Source organism: Salmo salar, chromosome ssa09, assembly GCF_905237065.1.
Source record: "Salmo salar chromosome ssa09, Ssal_v3.1, whole genome shotgun sequence".
Lineage (NCBI taxonomy): Eukaryota > Metazoa > Chordata > Actinopteri > Salmoniformes > Salmonidae > Salmo > Salmo salar.
Window position 1 is genome coordinate 138993841 of NC_059450.1, and position 21796 is coordinate 139015636.

The following is a 21796-nucleotide window of genomic DNA, read 5'->3' on the forward strand; positions in this document are numbered from 1 at the left end:
TTAACACCCACAAATCCTCAGATTTAGAGCTCTAATGGAAAAGGAAATAATGGAAGATAAATACATATCTAGATGTGACACATATTTGCCTGTTTGATTTAGATGACCAGCCTCAGACCACACACTGGGCACACACTGGTTGAATCAACGTTGTTTCCACGTCATTTCAATGAAATTACGTTGAACCAACATGGAGTAGACGTTGAATTAACGTCTGTGCCGAACGGGCACTGACCTGTGCTGAGTGATGACATTTAAACATTTGCCTTATCTACAGTTATGCAGAATAAGATTCTTTTATATGTGTAAAGTCTTCCTCTTTTCTCACTCTAAAACAGTCATTTTCTTGGTTTTTAATCTCTCGAAAACAAAGCAATCTACACCATGATCAAGCATACTTTTTTCAGAGGAGAGTGGGATTGAGTTGCCAGGTGAGTGGTACCCTCATCAGATGGATTTAGATAATCCTGCATGCCCAGATGCATACGGCCACAACAGGCCAGCATTGTCCCCGTCGGCGACCCACATCCCAGCAGGAGGCCATGAGCCAGCATGACCCACTCAGGAGCATCCGGAGAGAGAGGAGACTAGGAGAGGCTACACTAGAATCACAGCTCAGGCATTGGAAATCCTCATTACTGTAAAACCTCCATGTTTTATGGCATTAAGTCAAGCTTTGAAGGACAGCAGAAACAGTTGAGAGTCATTCAAAGGGCTAGATTTTTTTGCACGACAGAAAGTATAAGATTGCCTTTTTTTAAAGATTATCACAAACAATGATTACATCTTTATTGAGGAAAAATGAACTTACTATGACTGTGATATAGGTTGTCTCACCTAGCTATCTTGAGATGAATGCACTAACTAAGTCGCTCTGGATAAGAGTGTCTGCTAAATTACTAAAATGTAAATGTAATTAATTGAAAGGTTATAATGTAACCCATATTCCAAAGTATTTCCCACACAACATTCAACTGTATCTAAACAGAAGGTGACCGTGTGTAGTCAGTGGCGATGGTTCTCCGTGGATCATGTCAGTTCTCACACAGGTCACCCTGGCAACAGTAGGCGTTGACACCCGAAACACACATCTCCTCGCAGGTACGAGTCACTGTGTCCGCTGTGAAGGAAAAGAAGGAAGTAGAAAATGTTAGAGCAATTTACAGATGATTATTGCACTCAGTTGATTAATAATACATAAATATTATTGATACAGGTTGAAAGGACTGAATGGAAGAAGAAAAGTAGAATATTTACCAGTCACCACAGTTCTGCAGTACATGCTCGATGGTGGACATTCTGTCACTTGCTTGCAGTCAGCGTCATCCTCCTCACAGGTGTAACAGCTGAGTGTAAGCACTGTGGAGAAATTCTCATTTAGAGCAGAAGTGATGATAGGATATTTAAAGTGTGGATCATCATTTGCTTATCAAATAAACACTGGTGGAAAAAGTACCCAATTGTCATACTTGAGTAAAAGTAAAGATACCTTAATAGAAAATGACAAAAATAAAAGTGAAAGTCATCTAGTAAAATACTACTTGAGTAAAAGTCTAAAAGTATTTCGTTTTAAATATACTTAAGTATCAAAAGCAAAGGTAATTGCTCAAATATACTTAAGTATCAACAGTAAAAGTAAAAGTATAAATCATTTCAAATTCCTTATATTAAGCAAACTAGACGGCACGGTTTTGTTGTTGATTTAATTGGCGGATAGCCTGGGGCACATTTCAACACTCAGACATCATTTACAAACAAAACATTTGTGTTTAGTGAGTCTGCCAGATAAGAGGCCGTAGGGATGACCAGGGATTTTCTCTTGAAAAGTGTGTGAATTCGACCATTTTCCTGTCTTGCTAAGCGTTCAAAATGTAACTGGTACTTTTGGGTGTCAGTGAAAATGTATGGAGTAAGAAGTACATTGTTTTCTTTAGGAATGTAGTGAAGTTAAAGTAAAAGTTGTCAAAAATATAAACAGTAAAGTAAAGTACAGATACCCCAAAAACAACTTAAGTAGTACTTTAAAGTATTTTTACTGAAGTACTTTACACCACTGCAAATAAATTCATTGGTTATGAGAGTGTGAGCATTTTCATTCCTTTACTAAGTTGTTGAAGATCCTTCACTGTTATAAGATCAAACTTTTCCCCTAACAAACATAGTTCAACAACATCATGCAACATAGGCTACATATTAATCATTTTGCAGTGGACCTGAAATTGAGTTTTTTAAAAGCACACCTCAACCAAGAGTTGCATCTATCATGTTTATAAACCAGTCTATATTTATTAAGTTTGCTCACCTTGAGTGCTACAGAGCAGCACCAGCAACACGGTTGTCAGTAGCAGGGTCCTCATGTTCTCCAGTAGTGTGAAGGAGTAATGTACAGGTACAGCTTTTGTACTGATACACCTCGCACTGTACTGACTACTCACCTAAACAGACTGGTTTGTTTCATTGTGCACTTACATTAAATGCATTCCTTCCCCCTTCATTTTCTAAGACAAATTCAAGTAATGAAGCGAGACAAGGAGGAGGAGAAACTACAGTGGAGGGACTGGTGAGGTGGTTTTTTAGTCCTCTCTATGTTCTAGGAATGCATTCTTGCCAGTGAATGTGTCATCAGCATCTGGGCATGCAAATCAGACAATAGAGTGTTGTCCACATTGCTGGGAAATAACCAGGAAATAACCTGATTAAATAACCTAACCAGTTGGACTGCATTCTTTCATTACAGTCCAAACAACTAAATGAATAGAACTTCACAAGCATAGTCCTATTCATTATTTTTAAAAAGCATTACTTTCAGAAGTTTTCATATTGGTATGCAGGGACCAACTAGGACCAGAAATTAGGCATTTCTAACACACCGGCCCATTTTTCCTCCAGATGCCCCATTATTAGCCAAATAATTATACATATGTGCAAAAACACCAACTTAGACAGGCCCATTGTGCTACAGATCGATTAGCCCATCTGGCCCTATGGTCAGTCTGTCTCTGTAGGAATGTGTGACACAGATGACATACAGCATTACAACCAATAGTCTACTAAGGAATACATCTGTTTTTCAAAGACTTCATGGAAATATCTTACATAAGGTTAAGGTTTGCATGGCCTTGCTAAGACTAGTAGCTGGTGGGGCGTAATGTTACCTTTGATGAAGCCTCTTGCAACCTTTCACTCCATCTCACATTGCCTTATAGTTGCAGTTGGGTAAAGGCTGCTAGAATAACTACTACATGTTTACCTATATTTAATTGGGGTGGCAGGTAGCCTAGTGGTTAGAGCATTGCTGGATCAAATCCCTGAGCTGACAAGGTAAAAATCTGTTGTTCTGCCCCTGAACAAGGCAGTTAACCCACTGTTCCCTGGTAGGCTGTCATTGTAAATAAGAATTTGTTCTCAACTGACTTGCCTAGTTAAATAAAGGTTCAGATTAAAATGAAAATGAAATTGAAGGGATCCAAAACGCCCTTTGAAACCAAACCACTTTACAGCACATCACATGCTGACTTGTGTGGAACTGAGAAGAGTGGCAAGTGGTTAACAGTGCCCTCTTCAGGTCAAATATAGTAATGTTGGCATTATGTTCAATAACGCCAGCTCTCTTGTTTACCAGTCAAGGTTACGTCCTCACCAGGGGAGAACTACAGCCTACTCTCATTGAAGCCATGGGAGTTCAAGGCCTACCCGGTACTGCAGGCATTGATAGCAGAAAAGAGGACACCGCCATTATAGTGAATGGAAAAATTTGAATCTTCATGTAAATAAAAACATGTTTGGAAGACAATCATGGTACCAATAATTGCTTCTAATACACCAGAAGTATGTCCTTGAACCGATCATTTAAAAATCACACAGAAGAAGTTATAAGAATAATTGTTGTTAATGGCAGTCTGCAGTAACCTGGTCGGCCTTCAACTTGTGTCAATGAGAGGAGTCAAAGGCAGCAGCACTGAGCCTGCCTGCAACATCACTTCATGGTTGAGTTCAAGCTGTGTATGTTGTCTCCATGAGATGCCATCTTAACCGACTTTATTTGGCTTCAATGCGCTATAGAGAGAAATATAAATTGCGTATTTTTGTAGGCGCTACCTCCGCCATGGTTCGTTGGACAAAGCTTATGGGCAAATGAATGGCATTTTTGTAGGGTTTTTGGATTAACACCGAAAATAAGGTCTGTGCTAAACACCGTTTTTTTTCTATGAGATAATCTTCATCAGCTACACAACGTTTTGTGAATTTTTAAGCATTTATGTAATTTAAAAAAGCACATAAAGACTTCATAATTTATAAAGATCATGTTAACTAACTGATATTATCTCATAGTACAAAACCTCCTAAGCCTGTGTTTACCACATACCTTTTCAGCATTTATCTCAAAACCCTATTCTTTCCCCATAGGATGGCTGAATGAACCAGAGATAACTCATTTCCGGGCTTTAGGACTACAAGCTGACGAGCTCTATTGAGTCTTCACATAGGAATGAATGGTGTCAATGGTTTGTCTAATCATATGCAGTCATTGGTCCTCACCTCAAAAGTAGACAGGTCTACAGATATATGATCTTAATTTAACCAGTTTCTCACAGCAGATTATAATTAATGGACTGTTTTATAGGGCAAAAAAATATATGTTTACGTGGAAATTACAAAGTTAAGAAGCCTTTATAAACTTTGAATACACTACAAGTTTGTATTTCCTGCTATGCAAATTAAGATCCTACTTCTGTACATTGATTGAGAGTGGTTGAAGAAGTGACAAAAAAACACAACTCATCTAATCCAATTCATGCATAATACAGTGTTACACCAAAACCCTTTAGATAGGAGAAAGGCTGACTGCAGATTAAAACAGAAGGATCACAGTTCTTACATTGATCCTTGACTAAACAAAACACATTTTGAGGAAAAAAAAACCGTACTATTCTAAGCTATTGCAACAGTGACCAGGCGGCCAATAGGCAAAGACGATTTGTGATTTACTACATTGCAACTTTTATTCATGTGGCCATCATAGAGAGGTGCAGTCCTCTTAGAATATATCTATGAATAGACACTCCTTCCTGTCTGGCCTGCTCAGCAAGGTGTGTCCAAACTCGAATACCAGTTATTCATCCCACGGTGGTGCGTTTCTGGGAGGCAGTACAGGGAGGCAGTACAGGGTGGCAGTACAGGTGTGTCTCTCTGTGTGTGTGTTTTTGCATGTGTGTGTGTCTGCATGTGTGTTTACTCTGTTATTGGCTCCCTCCCTCCCTCTCTCTCTCTCTCTCTCTCTCTCTGTGTTAGTTTTACACAGTAATCTCCTCCTGATCCTGTCTGATAGGCGAGCTGCCGTTGCACAGGTAGCCAGAGAGCACAGAACTGAGAAGGACAGAAGAGAACATCACCAACAAAAGAGAGATAATGTTTTCCACCAGAATAAAACATTAACAATACACTGAGAATAAAAAGGAAGGAGAAACACGGGAAATAATGGATTTTCAGAGAAGAGTAAAGCGAATGCTCCAGAATGCGGAATGACCCAGTAGACACTCCGTACTGGTGAGAATATATGGACCTGGGGATCTAATGTGGCCTTTGCGGCTCTGGGACGCACAGGAAGTCGCTATTTTCCTCAGCCTCACATTGTATGTGTGCCACCTAGGTATGTATCCTACTCATACATGGAAACACTTCTGTCAGCATGTATTCATATATGGAAATACTGATTTGAATGTGCTTAAATGTGTGAGTACTTGCGTGTTTAAGGGCATGCCTATGTTTGCCTCAGGGTGTATCATGTATGCCAATCACTTGCAGAAGAAACTTTCTTCTGGTATCAGTTGACTAACTGAGTATTCTCCAACATTTGCTCTGATGTGGTTTGTACCGGTGTATAGTAATAATAGTACAGTTAGACACACAGTGGTTTGTTAATTCACCAAAACTTTGATACAGAATGATGGTTTCAAGGCATTCTTCTGGCAGCCAAATGTTTCTCTGTCATTCTTTCCACACTGTAACAAAATGATTTATGCATGCTTCATCTTGAGTGCACGCTTCATCTTGTGTACACACACACTTTTAGTTGGACTGGTGTGTCTGAGTCAGTAATTCACATTGATTCCAACACATCTTACATGATAAAACAACCGAAAGCAGGTAGCCATGTGGGCAATTCAAAACCCATCAATCAATCAATCAAATGTATTTATAAAGCCCTTTTTACATCAGCAGAGTGCTTCTACAGAAACCCAGCCTAAAACTCTAAAGAGCAAGCAAAGCAGATTTAGAAGCACGGTGGCTAGGAAGAACTCCCTAGAAAGGCAGGAACCTAGGAAGAAACCTAGAGAGGAACCAGGCTCTGAGGAGGGGCCAGTCCTCTTCTGTCTGTGCACGGTGCAGATTTTAAGAGTACATGGCCATTTAGGCCAGATTGTTCTTCAAGATGTTCAAACGTTCATAGATGACCAGCAGGGTCAAATAATAATCACAGTGGTTATAGAGGTTGCAACAGGTCAGCACCTCAGGAGTAAATGTCAGTTGGCTTTTCATAGACAAGCATTCAGAGGTCGAAAAAGAAGGTGCGGTAGAGAGAGAGAGTGAAAGAGGGAGAGGGAGGGTCGAAACAGCAGGTCCAGGACAAGGTAGCACATCCGGTGAACAGGTCAAGGTTCCATAGCCGCAGGCAGAACAGCATAAATGAAGATCTCCCCCACCGCACGAGCCTGAGTGGGCGCAAAACCGGACAATTCGAGTATAGCAAAAAAAGCCTGGCACGACGTGATGCACCCCTCATAGGGATGGCATGAGAGAGCACTAGCAAGTCAGTGACTCAGCCCCCGTAGTATGGTAAGAGACAGAGAATCCTAGTGGAGAGAGTGGAGCCGGCCAGGCAGAGACAGCAAGGGTGGTTCATCACTCTAGTGCTTTGCAGTTCACCTTCGCACCCCTGGGCCAGACTACACTCAGTAGGACCTACTGAAGAGATGAGACTTCAGAAAAAATGTAAAGGTCAAGACCAAGTCTGTCTCTCTCACATAGATAGGCAGACCATTCCATAAAAATGGAGCTCTATAGGAGAAAGCCCTGCCTCCAGCTGTTTGCTTTATAATTATAGGAACAACAAGGAGGCCTGCATGACCGTGGGGTACGTGCATGTGTGTACGGCTGGACCAAATTGGAGAGATAGGTAGAAGCAAGCCCATGTAATGCTTTGTAGGTTAGCAGTAAAACCTTGAAATCAGCCCTCGCCTTAACAGTCAAGATTCTAGCGGCTGTATTTAGCACTAGCTGAAGTCGATTTAGTGCTTTATCCGGGTATCCAGGGAGTAGAGCTTTGCAGAATTCTAATCTCGATGTGACAAAAGCATGGATTGGCATTTCTGCATAGTATTCTGACAAAAAGTAAAAGATTTTTGCAATGTTTTGAAGATGGAAAAAAGCTGCTCTTGAAATATTGTTGATATATTTGTCAAAAGAGAGATCAGGGTCCAGAGTAACATTCAGGTCCTTTACAGTTTTATTTTGATACAACTGTACAACCATTGAGATTAATTTGTTAGATCAAACAGAAGATCGCTTTGTTTCTTGAGACCTAGAGCTAGCATCTCTAATTTGTCCAAGTTTAAAAGTAAAACATTTGCCGCTATTCACTTCCTTATGTCTGAAACACAGGCCTTCAAGGTAGGCAATTTTGGTGATTCACCATGTTTCATCAAAATGTACCGCTGTGTGTCGTCTGCATAGCAGTGAAAGTTAACATTGTGTTTCCGAATGACATCCCTAAGAGGTATACACTGAGTGTCCCAAACATTAGGAACACCTGCTCTTTCCATGACATAGGTGAATCCAGGTGAAAGCTATTATCCCTTATTGATGTCACTTGTGAAATCCACTTCAATCAGTGTAGATGGGGAGGAGACAGGTTAAATAAGGACTTTTAAGCCTTGAGACATGGATTGTGTATGTGTGCCATTCAGAAGCTGAATGGGCAAGACAAAAGATTTATGTGCCTTTGAACGGGGTATGGTAGTAGGTGCCAGTCGCACTGGTTTGAATGTGTCAAGAACTGCAATGCTGCTGGGTCTTCATGCTCAACAGTCTCCCGTGTATATCAAGAATGGTCCACCACCCAAAGAACATCCAGCCGACTTGACACAACTGTGGGAAGCATTTGAGTCAACATGGGCCAGCATCCCTGTGGAACGCTTTCGTAGATTCCATGCCCTGTCTAATTGAGGCTGTTCTGAGGGCAAAAGAGGGTGCAACTCAATATTAGGAAGGTGTTCCTAATGTTTTATACACTCAGTGAAAACAGTAGTGGTCCTAAAATGGAACTTTGAGCAACACTGAAACCATCCACAGAAACAAACTGATATCTTCCTGTCAGATAAGATCTGAGTATCCAAGCTAGTTGGAAGAATTCCAATTTGGTGGAGTGCTATTTCCGTTCCAATTTTCTGGAAGCTTGCTTCAGGGCTTGGGTATTTTCTGTATATCAGGGAGCTAGTTTCTTGTGACAAATGTTTTTGTTTTTAGCAGTGCAACGGCATCTAGGGTATTACGCGAGGTTAAGTTTAGATCCTTGGTTAGGTGGTTAACTGATCCTTAGGTAGGTGGAGGGAGTCTGGAAGGGCATTTAGGAATCTTTGGGTTGTCTGAAAATGTATAGCAAGGGTTTTAATAATCCTTGGTTGGGGTCTGAGCTAATAAAATGCTGGTCCTATAGTCCAGGATTATGAGGAAAAACATTTAGATCCACAATACCTATTCCATGGGACAAAACTAAATCCAGGGTATGATTGTGACAATGCGTAGGTCCGTAGACATGTTGGACAAAACCCACTGAGTCGATGATGGCTCGAAAGCCTTTTCGAGTGCGTCTGTGGACTTCTCGATGTGAATATTGAAGTCACAAAAAATGTGAACATTATCTGCCATGACTACAATGTCCGATAGGAATTCAGGGAACTCGGTGAGGAACACTGTATACGGCCCAGAAGGTCTGTAAACAGTAGCTATAGAAAGTGATTGAGAGGGCTGCATATATTTTTTTTGTAAATTGAAATTTGCTTTCATAAATGTTAGCAACACCTCCACCTTTGCAGGATGCTCAGGGGATATGGTCGCTAGTGTAACCAGGAGGAGAGGCCTCATTTAACACAGTAAATTCATCAAGCTTGAGCCATGTTTTAGTCAGGCCAATCACATCATATGATTAGTGATTAGTTCATTGACTATGACTGCCTTTGAAATGAGGGATCTAACATTAAGTAGTCGTAGTTATTAACACAATCTCTTTCAATAATGATGACAGGAATGGAGGTCTTTATTTCAGGGAGATTGCTAAGGTGAACACCGCCATGTTTAGTTTTTCCCTGCCTAGATCGAGGCACAGACGGTCTCAATGGGGAAACTGAGCTGACTACACTGACTGTGCTGAGAACAGACTCCACTAAGCTGGCAGGCTGGCTAACAGCCTGATGCCTGCACCCATCTCATTGTGGAGCTAGAGGAGTTAGAGACCTGTCTATGTTGATAGATAAGATGAGAGCACCACTCCAGTCCTTCGCTCCTCAGCAGGCCAGACTTGGTCCTGTTGGTGGTGAGTGGCAGGAAGAGGGCCAGTTTTGTATAAATGTTATATTTTGGGAGGGGCAGAAAACAGTTTGAGTTGTGTTAGTCTGCTGTAGAGCTCATCACTCCCCCTAACTGGGAGGGGGCCAGAGACAATTACTCAATGCCAACACATCTTTCTAGTTAAGTTACACGCCAAAGTTGTGTTGCGCTTGGTGACCTCTGACTGTTTCATCCTAATATCGTCGGTGCCGACATTGATAACAATATCCCTATACCCTACACTCTTCAGATTAGCCTTTAAGTCGGTAGCCTGCCCCCTGGTAAACAATGTATGATTGCTGGATAATTCTTTTTAAGTCTAATACTGCGGTTAATGGAGTCGCCAATGACTAGTGTTTTCAATTTGTCAGAGCTAGTGGTGGGAGGCTTCGGCAGCTCAGACCTGGTAACGGGTGGAGGAGAGACCTGGAACGGCTTGGGCTCTGACTCGGGCTCTGACTCCGACTTGTTGGTTGGTGGGGAAAACCAGTTGAAAGTTTCTATCGGCTTAATGAGCGACAATGGTTGAGCATGCCGACAGCATTTCTTTCCAGAAGCCATAAGCTTGTTTGGCAAGTTTCAAGCAAGACGAACTAAGAACAACCTGTTATTAAAGCGAGTGACGCAGAAGGTTCACTGTACCTGGAAGAACCTGTTCTATAGTATAATATATTTTTTAAGTTCCTAACATTTCTAACATCTTACTGATCTCAAGACTGACTTGGACACGACTTAGACTTCAGGCTTTTAGGCGTGCACGTCATTGACAACCTGGAATGGTCCCTTCACACAGACAGTGTGGTGAAGAAGGTGCAACAGCGCCTCTTCAACCAGAGGAGGCTGAAGAAATTTGGCATGGCTCGTAAAACCCTCATGAACTTCTACAGATGCACCATTAAGAACCTCCTGTCGGGCTGTATCACCGCCTTGAACGGCAATTGCACCATTCGCAACCGCAGGGCTCTCCAGAGGTTGGTACCATCAGACCAACGCATTACTGGGGGCAAACGGCCTGCCCTCCTGGACATCTACAGCACCTGGTGTCACAGGAAGGCCATCAAGGACCTCAGCCACGAGCCATGGCTATCTTACCCCTCTACCATCTAGAAGGTGAAGACAGTACAGGTGCAAAGCTGGGAGCGAGAGACTGATAAACAGCTTTTATCTCCAGGTCACCACTAGCCATCCTTCACCCAGTACCCTGCCCTGAACCTTAGTCACTGTTACTAGAAGGCTACCACCCGGTACACTACTCTGCACCTTATAAAATTGCATTTAATAATGTTTACATACTGTACTGTTTTTCCCACTTTATAGGTACATTGCATTCGGAAAGTATTCAGACCCCTTGACTTTTCTACATTTTGTTACATTTTGCCTTATTCTAAAATGGATGAAAAAAAAATCCTCATCAATCTACACATAATACCTCATAATGACGAAGCGAAAACAGGTTTTTAGAAATTTTTGCAAATATATAGAAAATTTAAAACAGAAATATCTTATTTACATAAGTATTCAGACCCTTTGCTATGAGACTCGAAATTGAGCTCAGGTGTAACCTGTTTCCATTGATCATCCTTGAGATGTTTCTACAACTTGATGGGAGTCCACCTGTGGTAAATTCAATTGATTGAACATGATTTGGAAAGGCACACACCTGTCTATATAAGGTCCCACAGTTGACTGTGCAAGTCAGAGTAAAAACCAAGCCATGAGGTTGAAGGAATTGTCCGTAGAGCTCCGAGACAGGATTGTGTCGAGGCACAGATCTGGGGAAGGGTACCAAAAGATTTCTGCAGCATTGAAGGTCCTCAAGAACACAGTGGCCTCCATCATTCTTAAATGGAAGAAGTTTGGAAACACCAAGACTCTTCCTAGTGCTAGCCGCCCGGCCAAACTGAGCAATCGGGGAAGAAGGGCCTTGGTCAGGGAGGTGACCAAGAACCCGGTGGTCACTATGACAGAGCTCCAGAGTTCGTCTGTGGAGATGGGAGAACCTTCCAGAAGGACAACCATCTTTGCAACACTCTACCAATCAGGCCTTTTATGGTAGAGTAGCCAGTAAGAATCCACTCCTCAGTAAAAGGCACATGATAGCCATCTTGGAGTTTGCCAAAAGGTACCTAAAGACTCTCAGACCATGAGAAACAAGATTCTCTGGTCTGATGAAACCAAGATTGAACTCTTTGGCCTGAATGCCAAGCATCACGTCTGGAGAAAACCTGGCACCATCCCTACGGTGAAGCATTGTGGTGGCAGCATCATGCTGTGGGGATGTTTTTCAGTGGCAGGGACTGGGAGACTAGTCAGGATTGAGAGAAAGATGAGCGGAGAAAAGTACAGAAAGACCCTTGATGAAAACCTGCTCCAGAGCATTCAGGACCTCAGACTGGGGAGAAGGTTCAGCTTCCAACGGGACAACGACCCTAAGCACACAGCCAAGACAACGCAAGAGTGGTTTCGGGACACACCTCTGAATGTCCTTGAGTGGCCCAGCCAGAGCCCGAAATTGAACCCGATCGAACATCTACTGGAGAGGCCTGAAAATAGCTGTATAACAGTCTGATGGCCTTGAGATAGAAGCTGTTTTTCAGTCTCTCTGTTTCACTTTGATGCACCTGTACTGACCTAGCCTTCTGGATGATAGCAGGGTGAACAGGCAGTGGCTCGTGTGGTGGTTGTCCTTGATTAACCTTTTGGCACTCCTGTGACATCGGGTGCTGTAGGTGTCCTGGAGGGCAGGTAGTTTGCGTTGGGCTGGGCAGACCACACCACCCTCTGGAGAGCCCTGCGGTTGCAGGCGGTGCAGTTGCCATACCAGGCGGTGATACAGCCCGACAGGATGCTATCAATTGTGCATCTGTAAAAGTTTGTGAGGGTTTTAGGTGCCAAGCAAATTTCTTCAGCCTCCTGAGGTTGAAGAGGCACTGTTGCGCCTTCTTCAGCACACTGTCTCTGCTGTTTCCTGAAGTACACGATCATCTCCTTTGTTTTGTTGATGTTGGGTGAGAGGTTATTTTCCTGGCACCACTCTCCCAGGGTCCTCACCTCCTCCCTGTCTCGTCATTGTTGGTAATCAAGTCTACTACTGTTGTGTCGTCTGCAAACTTGATGATTGAGTTGGAGTCGTGCATGGCTACGTGGTCATGGGTGAATAGGGAATACAGGAGGGGGCTGAGCACGCATCCTTGTGGGGCCCCAGTGTTGAGGATCAGCGAAGTGGAGGTGTTGTTTCCTACCTTCACCACCCGGGGGCGGCCTGTCAGGAAGTCCAGAACCCAGTTTCACAGGGCTGGGTTCAGACCCAGGTCCTTAAGCTTATGATGAACTTGGAGGGTACTATGGTGTTGAATGCTGAGCTATAGTCAATGAACAGCATTCTTACATAGGTATTCCTCTTGTCCAGATGGGATAGGGCAGTGTGCAGTGTGATGGCGATTGCATCGTCTGTGGATCTATTGGGGCGGTAAGCAAATTGAAATGGGTCTAGGGTGTCAGGTAAGGTGGAGGTGATATGATCCTTGACTAGTCTCTCAAAGCACTTCATGATGACAGAAGTGAGTGCTACGGGGCGATAGTTATTTAGTTCAGTTACATTTGCTTTCTTGGGTACAGGAACAATGGTGGACATCTTGAAGCACGTGGGGACAACAGACGGAAAGGGAAAGATTGCATATGTCTGTAAACACTCCAGCCAGCTGGTCTGCGCATGCTCTGAGGACGTGGCTAGGGATGCTGTCTGGGCCAGCAGCCTTGCGAGGGTTAACGTGTGTATTGTTTTGTATTTTCTAGGTATTACTGCACTGTTGAAGTTGACACAAGCATTTCGCTGCACCTGCAATAACATCTGCAAATCTGTGTACGCAACCAATAAACTTTGATTTGAAATGAGCGATGCGCTAGAATCACATGCCAGTGAGCCATCTCAAAGTCATTTGATGACAGCAAACCCATCATAAAGTATGAAATAGGCCAATATAAATGTAAAAGTCTGTTTTTATAGAATAATATGTTATGTAATGTCTGTTGTGGAACTGAAAACATCCTGTATTTTGAATATGGTTATGTAAGGGAGTAGTGTAAAGGGTGGGTATTTCTTATGTCCAGAACTGAGGGGCCAATTGTGCTCTAAAGAAAAGAAAAACTGAAGGTATTTGATCCCTTGCTCATAAAAAGGCAAGTGGGCTCGAGTCAGTACAGGAGTCAGGAAGTTACTATGGTGATAACATGTCAATAACACATCAGTGTGTGGGTCATAATGTTGATTTATCTGATTCTAAAATACAAATCATATATATCAGGTTCTCTCTATCTATCATACATTAACCAGCACTGTTCCTCTCTTTCCCTTCCTCCCTCCACTATGTTCTTTCTCTGGCAGCTGGAGCCATCTCCATACAGTCTCCTCAGCAGAGTCTGACCAGGCCTGTCCAACAGGATGTATTGTTCTCTGTAGACATCTCCTGTGTTGGGACTCCCACCATACAATGGACCTTTATGTCTGGCAGGGTGAGCAGAGACATTGGGGCCTGGCAACCTGGGGGGTTTACCAATGTATCAGAGGACTACATGGACAGAGTCCACACATACACTAATGGATCTATGGGACTGTCGGCCCTACGTATTCAGGACGCCGGCTTCTACGTGATCACTGTGACTGAACTGTCCGGGAGCAGCAAAGATGAAGGATTTGTCTTGAAGGTGGAAGGTGAGTGAATAGTGGGCGCAGGCCTGTATCACAATGTGGCATTTTGCTTTAGGCTACAGTGTTAGTGTTTCATCATAGCTGACATTTACAAGAACCCCTTTATGGAACTGTTTCCTTCTCAGTCCTGGAGATGGCTTCTGTAGCGGCCTTATGGTGTTAATGAACAGTATCTTTACAAGTAGTTCAGTACAAGTGACCTTCATTTCTGAGTAAGCTAGTTAGTGGAAGTGAGAATGAACATGGTGTGATCTCCCTCCTTGTCTTGTAGAGGTTCTGTATGAGGACCTCCAGTTCCTGGCAGTGTTTGCTGTAGGGCTGGCCTCCCTGGCTGGCTTCCTCATGGTCTCCATGTGGCTCATGGACAAAGCCTACTGCCGGATCAAGGCATGGAGACAGAGGAGGCAGATGCCAGGTAAATTATTTTAGAATGCTTTTTGGTGTAATAGATACATTTAGTAATTCAAAGACTCAAGTTTAACTGTTCTTGTGTGTACTCGGTTTGTGCGTCATTGAATGTCATGTTTTTCTCTCCAGAGAATGATTTAACTGACCTGCAACCTCTCTGATATGAAGATCTATGCAACAGCCAGATGACACTGCCCAACAACCACTCTGAGCTAAAATGAAAGACTAATGTTAAGCGTCCACAGCGTGTAAATTTCACCAGGTCACTGATTCCAGGAACAGATGAAGGATCGTCAACCTACGTGCCTCAAGACTAGCTGCATGTATTCTTTTACTATCACACACACACACACACACAACAGCTGATATTAGTCCATGCTATTTTATGTAAGGAAACACACTGACAAGTGGAAACAAATTATATATTTATTTTCACAGCTGAGTTTTTTTTACTGTAACAACATTTGAAATATATATATATATATATTTTTTTTTTTACATCGACACGGGTAAGTCAAATGTCCAAGCAATTCTACTAACATCAATGCATGATTTCCACAAAAGTGGATCGAGAGAGAGAGACCTAAGGACAGGGGGTGAGAGCAGCCATGAGAAGCTCCATCTTGTAGACAAAGTTGCGTCCCTCCATCTTACTCCAGTGGACCTCCTTGTAGGGCCCTCGCAGGTGGTTCCACTTCCCATCTTGGATGACGTCAGACTTGGGCAGCTCCTTGCTCTGGCTGCGTGGGAACTGGACCAGGACCTTACAGCCGCTCTCTGGACCATTACGCACTGGAGAAGATACATTCATTTGGACAAATGTTACCATTATCTTATACATTTCAGTCATTATATTAGTTTTCAGACTAAATTAGTTGTTTAAGGTGTATGACATCCAATATGCCTGATTGATTGATTGATTGAAGACGGTACCTGAGATGGCGTACTCCCCGTTGGAGGAGGCGACGGTGATGGCCGAGGCATTTCCGATGCTCTCCACAGAGCCCAGGCCCACATGGTTACTGAAGCTCAGAACATGCCAACCCATCACCTTAGCTAGCTGCTGTACCGCATGGACCTGGTGCTGAGACATCTGTAGTACCAGGGGACAGACACAGGGGACACTGTTACTCACACTGGTTCTAACAGGCAGCTACAAAAAGGCTACATCAATACTTTGAAATTGATTTGAATAAAAGTTTCCCTGGAGCAATAAGCCAAGTGAAGAACTAGGTCTAGCAAATGTTATGCACTTCAGAAAATATAGGTGGCTTCTAGCTATACTTGAGTGTAATACAGGGTACATAAACAGCAGTTGGCGGTGGTATGACAGCAGTCACTGTGTCCCTTGACCTGGGAGAGAAGGAAGTCCTGCAGCTCCTGTTCCTGGTGAGAGAGTGTGATGACACGGCCGTCCCTGTGCACCACTCGTATCTGCTCAACCCCTATGTTCAGCTGCAGCTGGATAGACCTGCACACACCCACACAGAAGGTCATCGAACATTCTTTCTCCATGGTCAAAGTTTTTGCTAGACAAGACTTTTTATTTTTACCGAACGTTGAAAAAGCTGAAAAATTGGCCAATTAAATTGGTGGTAATTCATTAAGGTGAAACCTCTTCTTCTGTTGTTCGAGCAAGGAACCTAACTTTTTCCCTTTTAATGTATTCTCACCATATATCCAGGCTGTATCACAACTGGCTGTAATTGGGAGTCCCATAGGGCGGCGCACAACTGGCCCAGCGTCAGCCGGGTTTGGCCAGTGAAGGCCGTCATTGTAAATAAGATATTTTTCTTAACCAACTTGCCTAGAAGATATGTTGACACTTCCTGGCCCAGAAGTATATTCTCTAAACACTGTCCCTTAAACCATGTAGAAATAGTATTCTGCCTCTGTTGCTCTGGCCTGGCCAGTCCTCCTGGCTTTAACAGTACTCTGCCTCTGTTGCTCTGGCCTAGCCAGTCCTCCTGGCTTTAACAGTACTCTGCCTCTGTTGCTCTGGCCTGGCCAGTCCTCCTGGCTTTAACAGTACTCTGCCTCTGTTGCTCTGGCCTGGCCAGTCCTCCTGGCTTTAACAGTACTCTGCCTCTGTTGCTCTGGCCTAGCCAGTCCTCCTGGCTTTAACAGTACTCTGCCTCTGTTGCTCTGGCCTGGCCAGTCCTCCTGGCTTTAACAGTACTCCGTCTCTGTTGCTCTGGCCTAGCCAGTCCTCCTGGCTTTAACAGTACTCTGTCTCTGTTGCTCTGGCCTAGCCAGTCCTCCTGGCTTTAACAGTACTCTGCCTCTGTTGCTCTGGCCTAGCCAGTCCTCCTGGCTTTAACAGTACTCTGTCTCTGTTGCTCTGGCCTAGCCAATCCTCCTGGCTTTAACAGTACTCTGTCTCTGTTGCTCTGGCCTAGCCAGTCCTCCTGGCTTTAACAGTACTCTGCCTCTGTTACTCTGGCTTGGCTCCTGCTTCACTTACTTGCAGATCTGCTCGTAACCCTGGGAGGTGATGAGGACTTTGACACTGGACTCGTACACATCGTTGATGTTGGACCAGTGGGCCTGGATCTGGGGGTCTTCTATACGGCTGGCCAGGCTGTCGATGGTCCGCGCCGTCCTGAAACAGACACCAGGGGTGGACTTGCAGTCAATGTTGATTTGCTGTCCTGTAAAATGTTTATTCAGTAACATATTGTTTCCTTGTGCAAACATTTTTGATGATTTGTGATTTGACAAAAAAGATAAGGGGTGCTTTGAGTGAAACAACAAGCCTGACAGAAGAATATTATAATTAATAAAACAGTATGAGCTTATCATTGATGTGGTGTGTGTTTGTGCCTACCTGCTGCGTAGGAAGATGTGTTTGGCCTGTTTGATGATCTTCTCCAGTAGGCCCTCATTCTGCTGCAGGTTGGAGATCTCAGCCTTGTCATAGGCCATGGGCCCTGCCATACGCTGCCTTTTGTGGCCAAAGGGGGCACTAGCCGGATGGGGCATCACTATGGAACTCAAGGTCTGCTTGTGGAACTGTGGGTGGGAAGGGTGGGGCATTTATATACTGATCAATATGTATCACAGTTCACACAATCAGCAGTGATACACACATGTGCATATGTATAAGATGAAATAAAACACAGGGGACTTAGTTTGGTCAGTATCTGTCTGAGTATGTCTTTTGGTCAACAATATAATTACTAGATGGTAAGGTTCAATTTACTTCCAGAATTTTCCACCCAGAAAGACTGGCGGACCCACCTCTCTCATGAGCTGGTGCAGGTTGTGTTCTAAAACGTAGAGGTGGTCGTCGGGTTTGGGTTTCTCTGGTGAAGCCCTCTGGTTCTTCTTCTCTCCAGTGGAGTGACACAGAGAAATGGACAACTGGAGACCTGCAGGGAGGATAGACAACCTTAATAGTGGTGTAATACAGAAATCTCCAAGAGTAGGACTCTGCACATCTGACGAGGGGTGAATAACAGCTAAATAACAGCTAAAGCATTTCTGGACACTTAGAACATACTACTCCAGGTAACAGACAACAACAAAAAACATGTAAAATTGATTGATTTTGAAAAATGCATGGTTTCATGGAGTATTCATTTTCCATAGGCTACAATAACTCTCCTAAAAGCATCCATCGTGAAGTATCCTCACCTGGGAAGGGTTGAGAAATTATCTGGTTCTTGACTACGATGTGGGGGATCTGGGACTTGATCTGAACCGCCTCCCGGGACAGCTGGGCGAAAATCTCCTTACAGAGCAGCACGTTCTGGGCAGCTTCCAGCTTCACATGCCACGGCTGAGTACCTGCTTTAGCTTTAGGCTGCCTTCTGAACAGGCTCACAGTACCTAGGTCACCTATGTCAGGGGCTTGTTTCTGGATTGAAACCTGGAAGACAACACATAATGTTTGAGAGGCCAGGCCGAACATCAACATTATCACAATGAGGTATGTTCCCTGAGCAGTATCTATTCACTTTGATGTAAGCTGATCCCTCCAGATCACTGGGGATCTGGACGTTCAGTGGACAGTAATCCTCCGGGAGCTTCTTGTCCAGGTCGATGTCCGTGTTCTTTATCACCTCAAAGGTGCCGGCATGAGGAAACAAGGATCCTGCAGAGAGATACATGGCATTAGAAATTAGATATATAATGTCAGAAAAACAATGAATGTGCAGAAGGTGGTAAACACTGCAATGACACTAAATGAGACATTTGAGCAGAGTTAAAGCCTCCACACCTGCGCTCCTGTAGCTGAGGTCTCCCAGGATCTTGTCTCCTACTTTGCGTAGTTTCCACTGCGAGCGGAGCCGCAGCAGCTCTGAGTTGAAGTCTCTCTGTCTCCTGTTCTCCTGGTTCTCTGCCACTGACTTGCTTAGTTTATCTGCCCCCTTCAGGAGCAGCTGAGCTGCTGTGGCCAAAGACTTCTTCTTACTGATGAGCTGGAACACCTGGGGCGTCTATAGTAAGGAGTGAGGTAGGGAGGTCAGGGGAGAGAGAGGGAGGTCATAGGTACATGTCAAATAGTCCAGTGGCTTCATCTCCTTCATCTGCAGTGACCTCAAAACACAGGATAGATCAAAGTAAGCAAGATGTTGGATGTGTATTGTGTACCAGGAATTAGCTTTCATTATCAGTTTAGTTCTTCCACGTCAGTGCAAATGAAGAATGAACCACTTAAGACTACTGAGATGCATTGAAAAGATTGAAGTCCTGAGTAAAGCCACTTAGCTAGGCCTACCTTTCCGGCTGAGGGGTCCTGGGACACTGGGTCCAGGGCCATGTACTTCTTCTCCTTGACTACGCTGAGGACGTCGTATAGCACACACATCTCTGTCAGGGAGCTGCGGAGGTTGTTACGCACAGAGTCCCAGGGCCACAAGGACGGCTGGAACTTCACTGTGGCTGGAAGAAGAAGGAGCAAGTATCAATCAACCATTCTGTTCAGATCAACTCCCTACAGAGCACTTAATAGAAATCATAAGTGTTGCTTCAGATTTGGGCCGGGTACATACCAGTATTGCGATAATCATTAGTATCTTGGCAAGGAAACAAAACACGAAGCGGATTTAACTTTTTAGTAAAACAGACCTAATGTTGGAAACAAATGTCATTATGTTGTCATCCAGTCACATTTATTTATTTTCCAAGCTTTAGCACACAATGTTTTACAGACAGCAGGTTTTCAAAAGACCAAAGAGTTAGGTCTGCTTCGTGTTTTCATTTTTGGCATGGAAAAAATATTGTGCTATTGGTATCATCAAAGCCCTGCTACAGATGTCTATCAGATGGTCTCAGGAACATAAGGTACGGTGGTTTTTCGATAATAACTCTCCAAGGCAGAAATAATACCTTTACAGTCAATTAATGAAGCTGGTGTAGACTGTCGTAGAAATTCAGTACTGAGAGAGATTTGGTAATTTCTTCAAACAATCATCTTTATTTTATATCGATTAATTATTGCAATAATGAGGCTGGTCGACCCCCCACCCTTAACTGTTGGACCGAGAAACCTAACCTTCACACAAATGCAGAGTACTTTATATTGCTGACACTAACAATGCTCAGCCATGGTTGGTTCAACCCCCCTCATGCAGACCAAGGAGCACCATAAGCCACTCTGGGTTCATCCTGTCATTATCTGCATGTGGGTTGTTGTCTTAACCCAAACCCTGGCTTAGTTTCCCAGATGCAAAGATGACTTTGAGACAATGAGGGATTGTTCTACTCCTAAGCTATCTCTAGGAAAACACATTATTGTCTATGCAACTCTGTCTTTAACTCATTTGTCAGCTCAAGCCATCTCTGCAGGGAACTAGAGTGGAGACCATAAAAACACAGACACTAACAGGACAGAAATATCCTCATATTTGTTAAGTATTAATTGCTAACTATTAATATCAAACAAAATCAGGTAAATGTGTAATTTTTCTATCACAAGACAAACACTGAATGTGTCCATGGGGTGACATACCTTCATCCTCCTCTGGCTCTTGCTTCCCCCACTCCTGGGGGTCCCTGGGCTCTGTTTCCGCCCCCTCTTCATCAGAGTCTGATCCCTGGCCAAAGTCGATCCTCTGGGCTAGCTTGGCCAGGTTCTGGGACATGGACAGGGGAGGGACATATGTCTCCATGCCATCCAAAGACACCTCCTGGACCTGCTTCTCGCAGGACGACTCGATGCTGACACGCACTGCTGGACCACTACCCGACATGTTGATGGCGAAGAGGAATCACACCTAAAGCACACAAAACCATTCTAATCACTACATTTTACCCACCATAACTATGATGATCACAGACCATGGGCAAGTTTAGACAAATAAGGACCTCGCTAAAAAGACTACAGCTAGCCATAGCTAGTTGGCATTGAGTGACGCTAGCTAGACATTATCACATACTGTAGCTAGTTAACATTAGCATTGGCTAACAACAGATAGCTAGCTAAACAAAGCAAACAAGCCAGTCCGATTAGCCTAGTATAAAATCCAGCTCCCTAATGCACATTACAATTAGATAAAAGCGGAATACAATTTATGTTATACAAACGATTTTCAACGGAATGTGAGATAGATAGCTAACTAGCTAAATATAAATATAGCTCACCGTTAGGAAAAGGACGACTTTTACAATGTCTTCTTCGTGTGTACTGTCCTGGAAACCTACCACTGGACGTGGGCTATGCTGCCACCTACAGTGCATTTCAGTGTTCAATATGGGTACGTTCCACACATACTGTGTGTTCAGGCAATTTTGTGTTTAATAACTGATAAAGATTTTGTTTATTAAAGGTCCAATGCAGCCGTGTTTAACTCAATATCAAATCAAAAGTACATTTGATCTCAATAAAGAATCTATCAGCAAAGTCAGAGCTAGTAAGGGGGAAAAAAGTAAGGTGCGAGTGTTAGTTCACAAAAGGCATTTTGGGGGCAGGGTGAGGAAGGGGTGCGAGAGGGGCGCTGTGGGATTATTTAAAAGACTCTTTGAAGAGGTAGGGTTCAGATGTTTTTGGAAGAGGGGCAGGGACTCTGCTGTCCTAGCTTCAGGGGGAAGCTGGTTCCACCATTGGGGTGCCAGGAAAGAGAAGAGCTT

General features: G+C 43.7%; 3 protein-coding genes across 3 annotated transcripts; 1 reads left to right on the plus strand and 2 right to left on the minus strand.

The window, feature by feature from the left end:
* Positions 1–338: 338 nt before the first annotated feature.
* Positions 339–2595, minus strand: ly6d (lymphocyte antigen 6 family member D). The gene is made up of 3 exons (XM_014214956.2): positions 2303–2595; positions 1258–1359; positions 339–1120 (listed from the first exon to the last, which is right to left on the minus strand). The coding sequence occupies exons 1-3, from the start codon at positions 2355–2357 to the stop codon at positions 1035–1037; spliced, it is 243 nt and encodes an 80-aa protein (XP_014070431.1). The 5' UTR covers positions 2358–2595; the 3' UTR covers positions 339–1034.
* A 2565-nt stretch (positions 2596–5160) lies between these two features.
* Positions 5161–17520, plus strand: LOC106613066 (V-set and transmembrane domain-containing protein 5). Its single transcript, XM_014214954.2, has 4 exons — positions 5161–5650; positions 13991–14317; positions 14586–14729; positions 14852–17520. Exons 1-4 carry the CDS (start codon positions 5575–5577, stop codon positions 14881–14883), a joined length of 579 nt encoding a protein of 192 aa, XP_014070429.1. The 5' UTR covers positions 5161–5574; the 3' UTR covers positions 14884–17520.
* med17 (mediator complex subunit 17) lies at positions 15135–21344 on the minus strand. The gene is given in 12 exon segments (NM_001173859.1): positions 15135–15514; positions 15656–15815; positions 16076–16193; positions 17187–17324; positions 17550–17734; positions 17963–18093; positions 18359–18593; positions 18682–18818; positions 18945–19164; positions 19446–19609; positions 20679–20943; positions 21311–21344. Coding segments are annotated over 11 exon segments (1938 nt in total). The 5' UTR covers positions 20920–20943; positions 21311–21344; the 3' UTR covers positions 15135–15305.
* Positions 21345–21796: the final 452 nt, after the last annotated feature.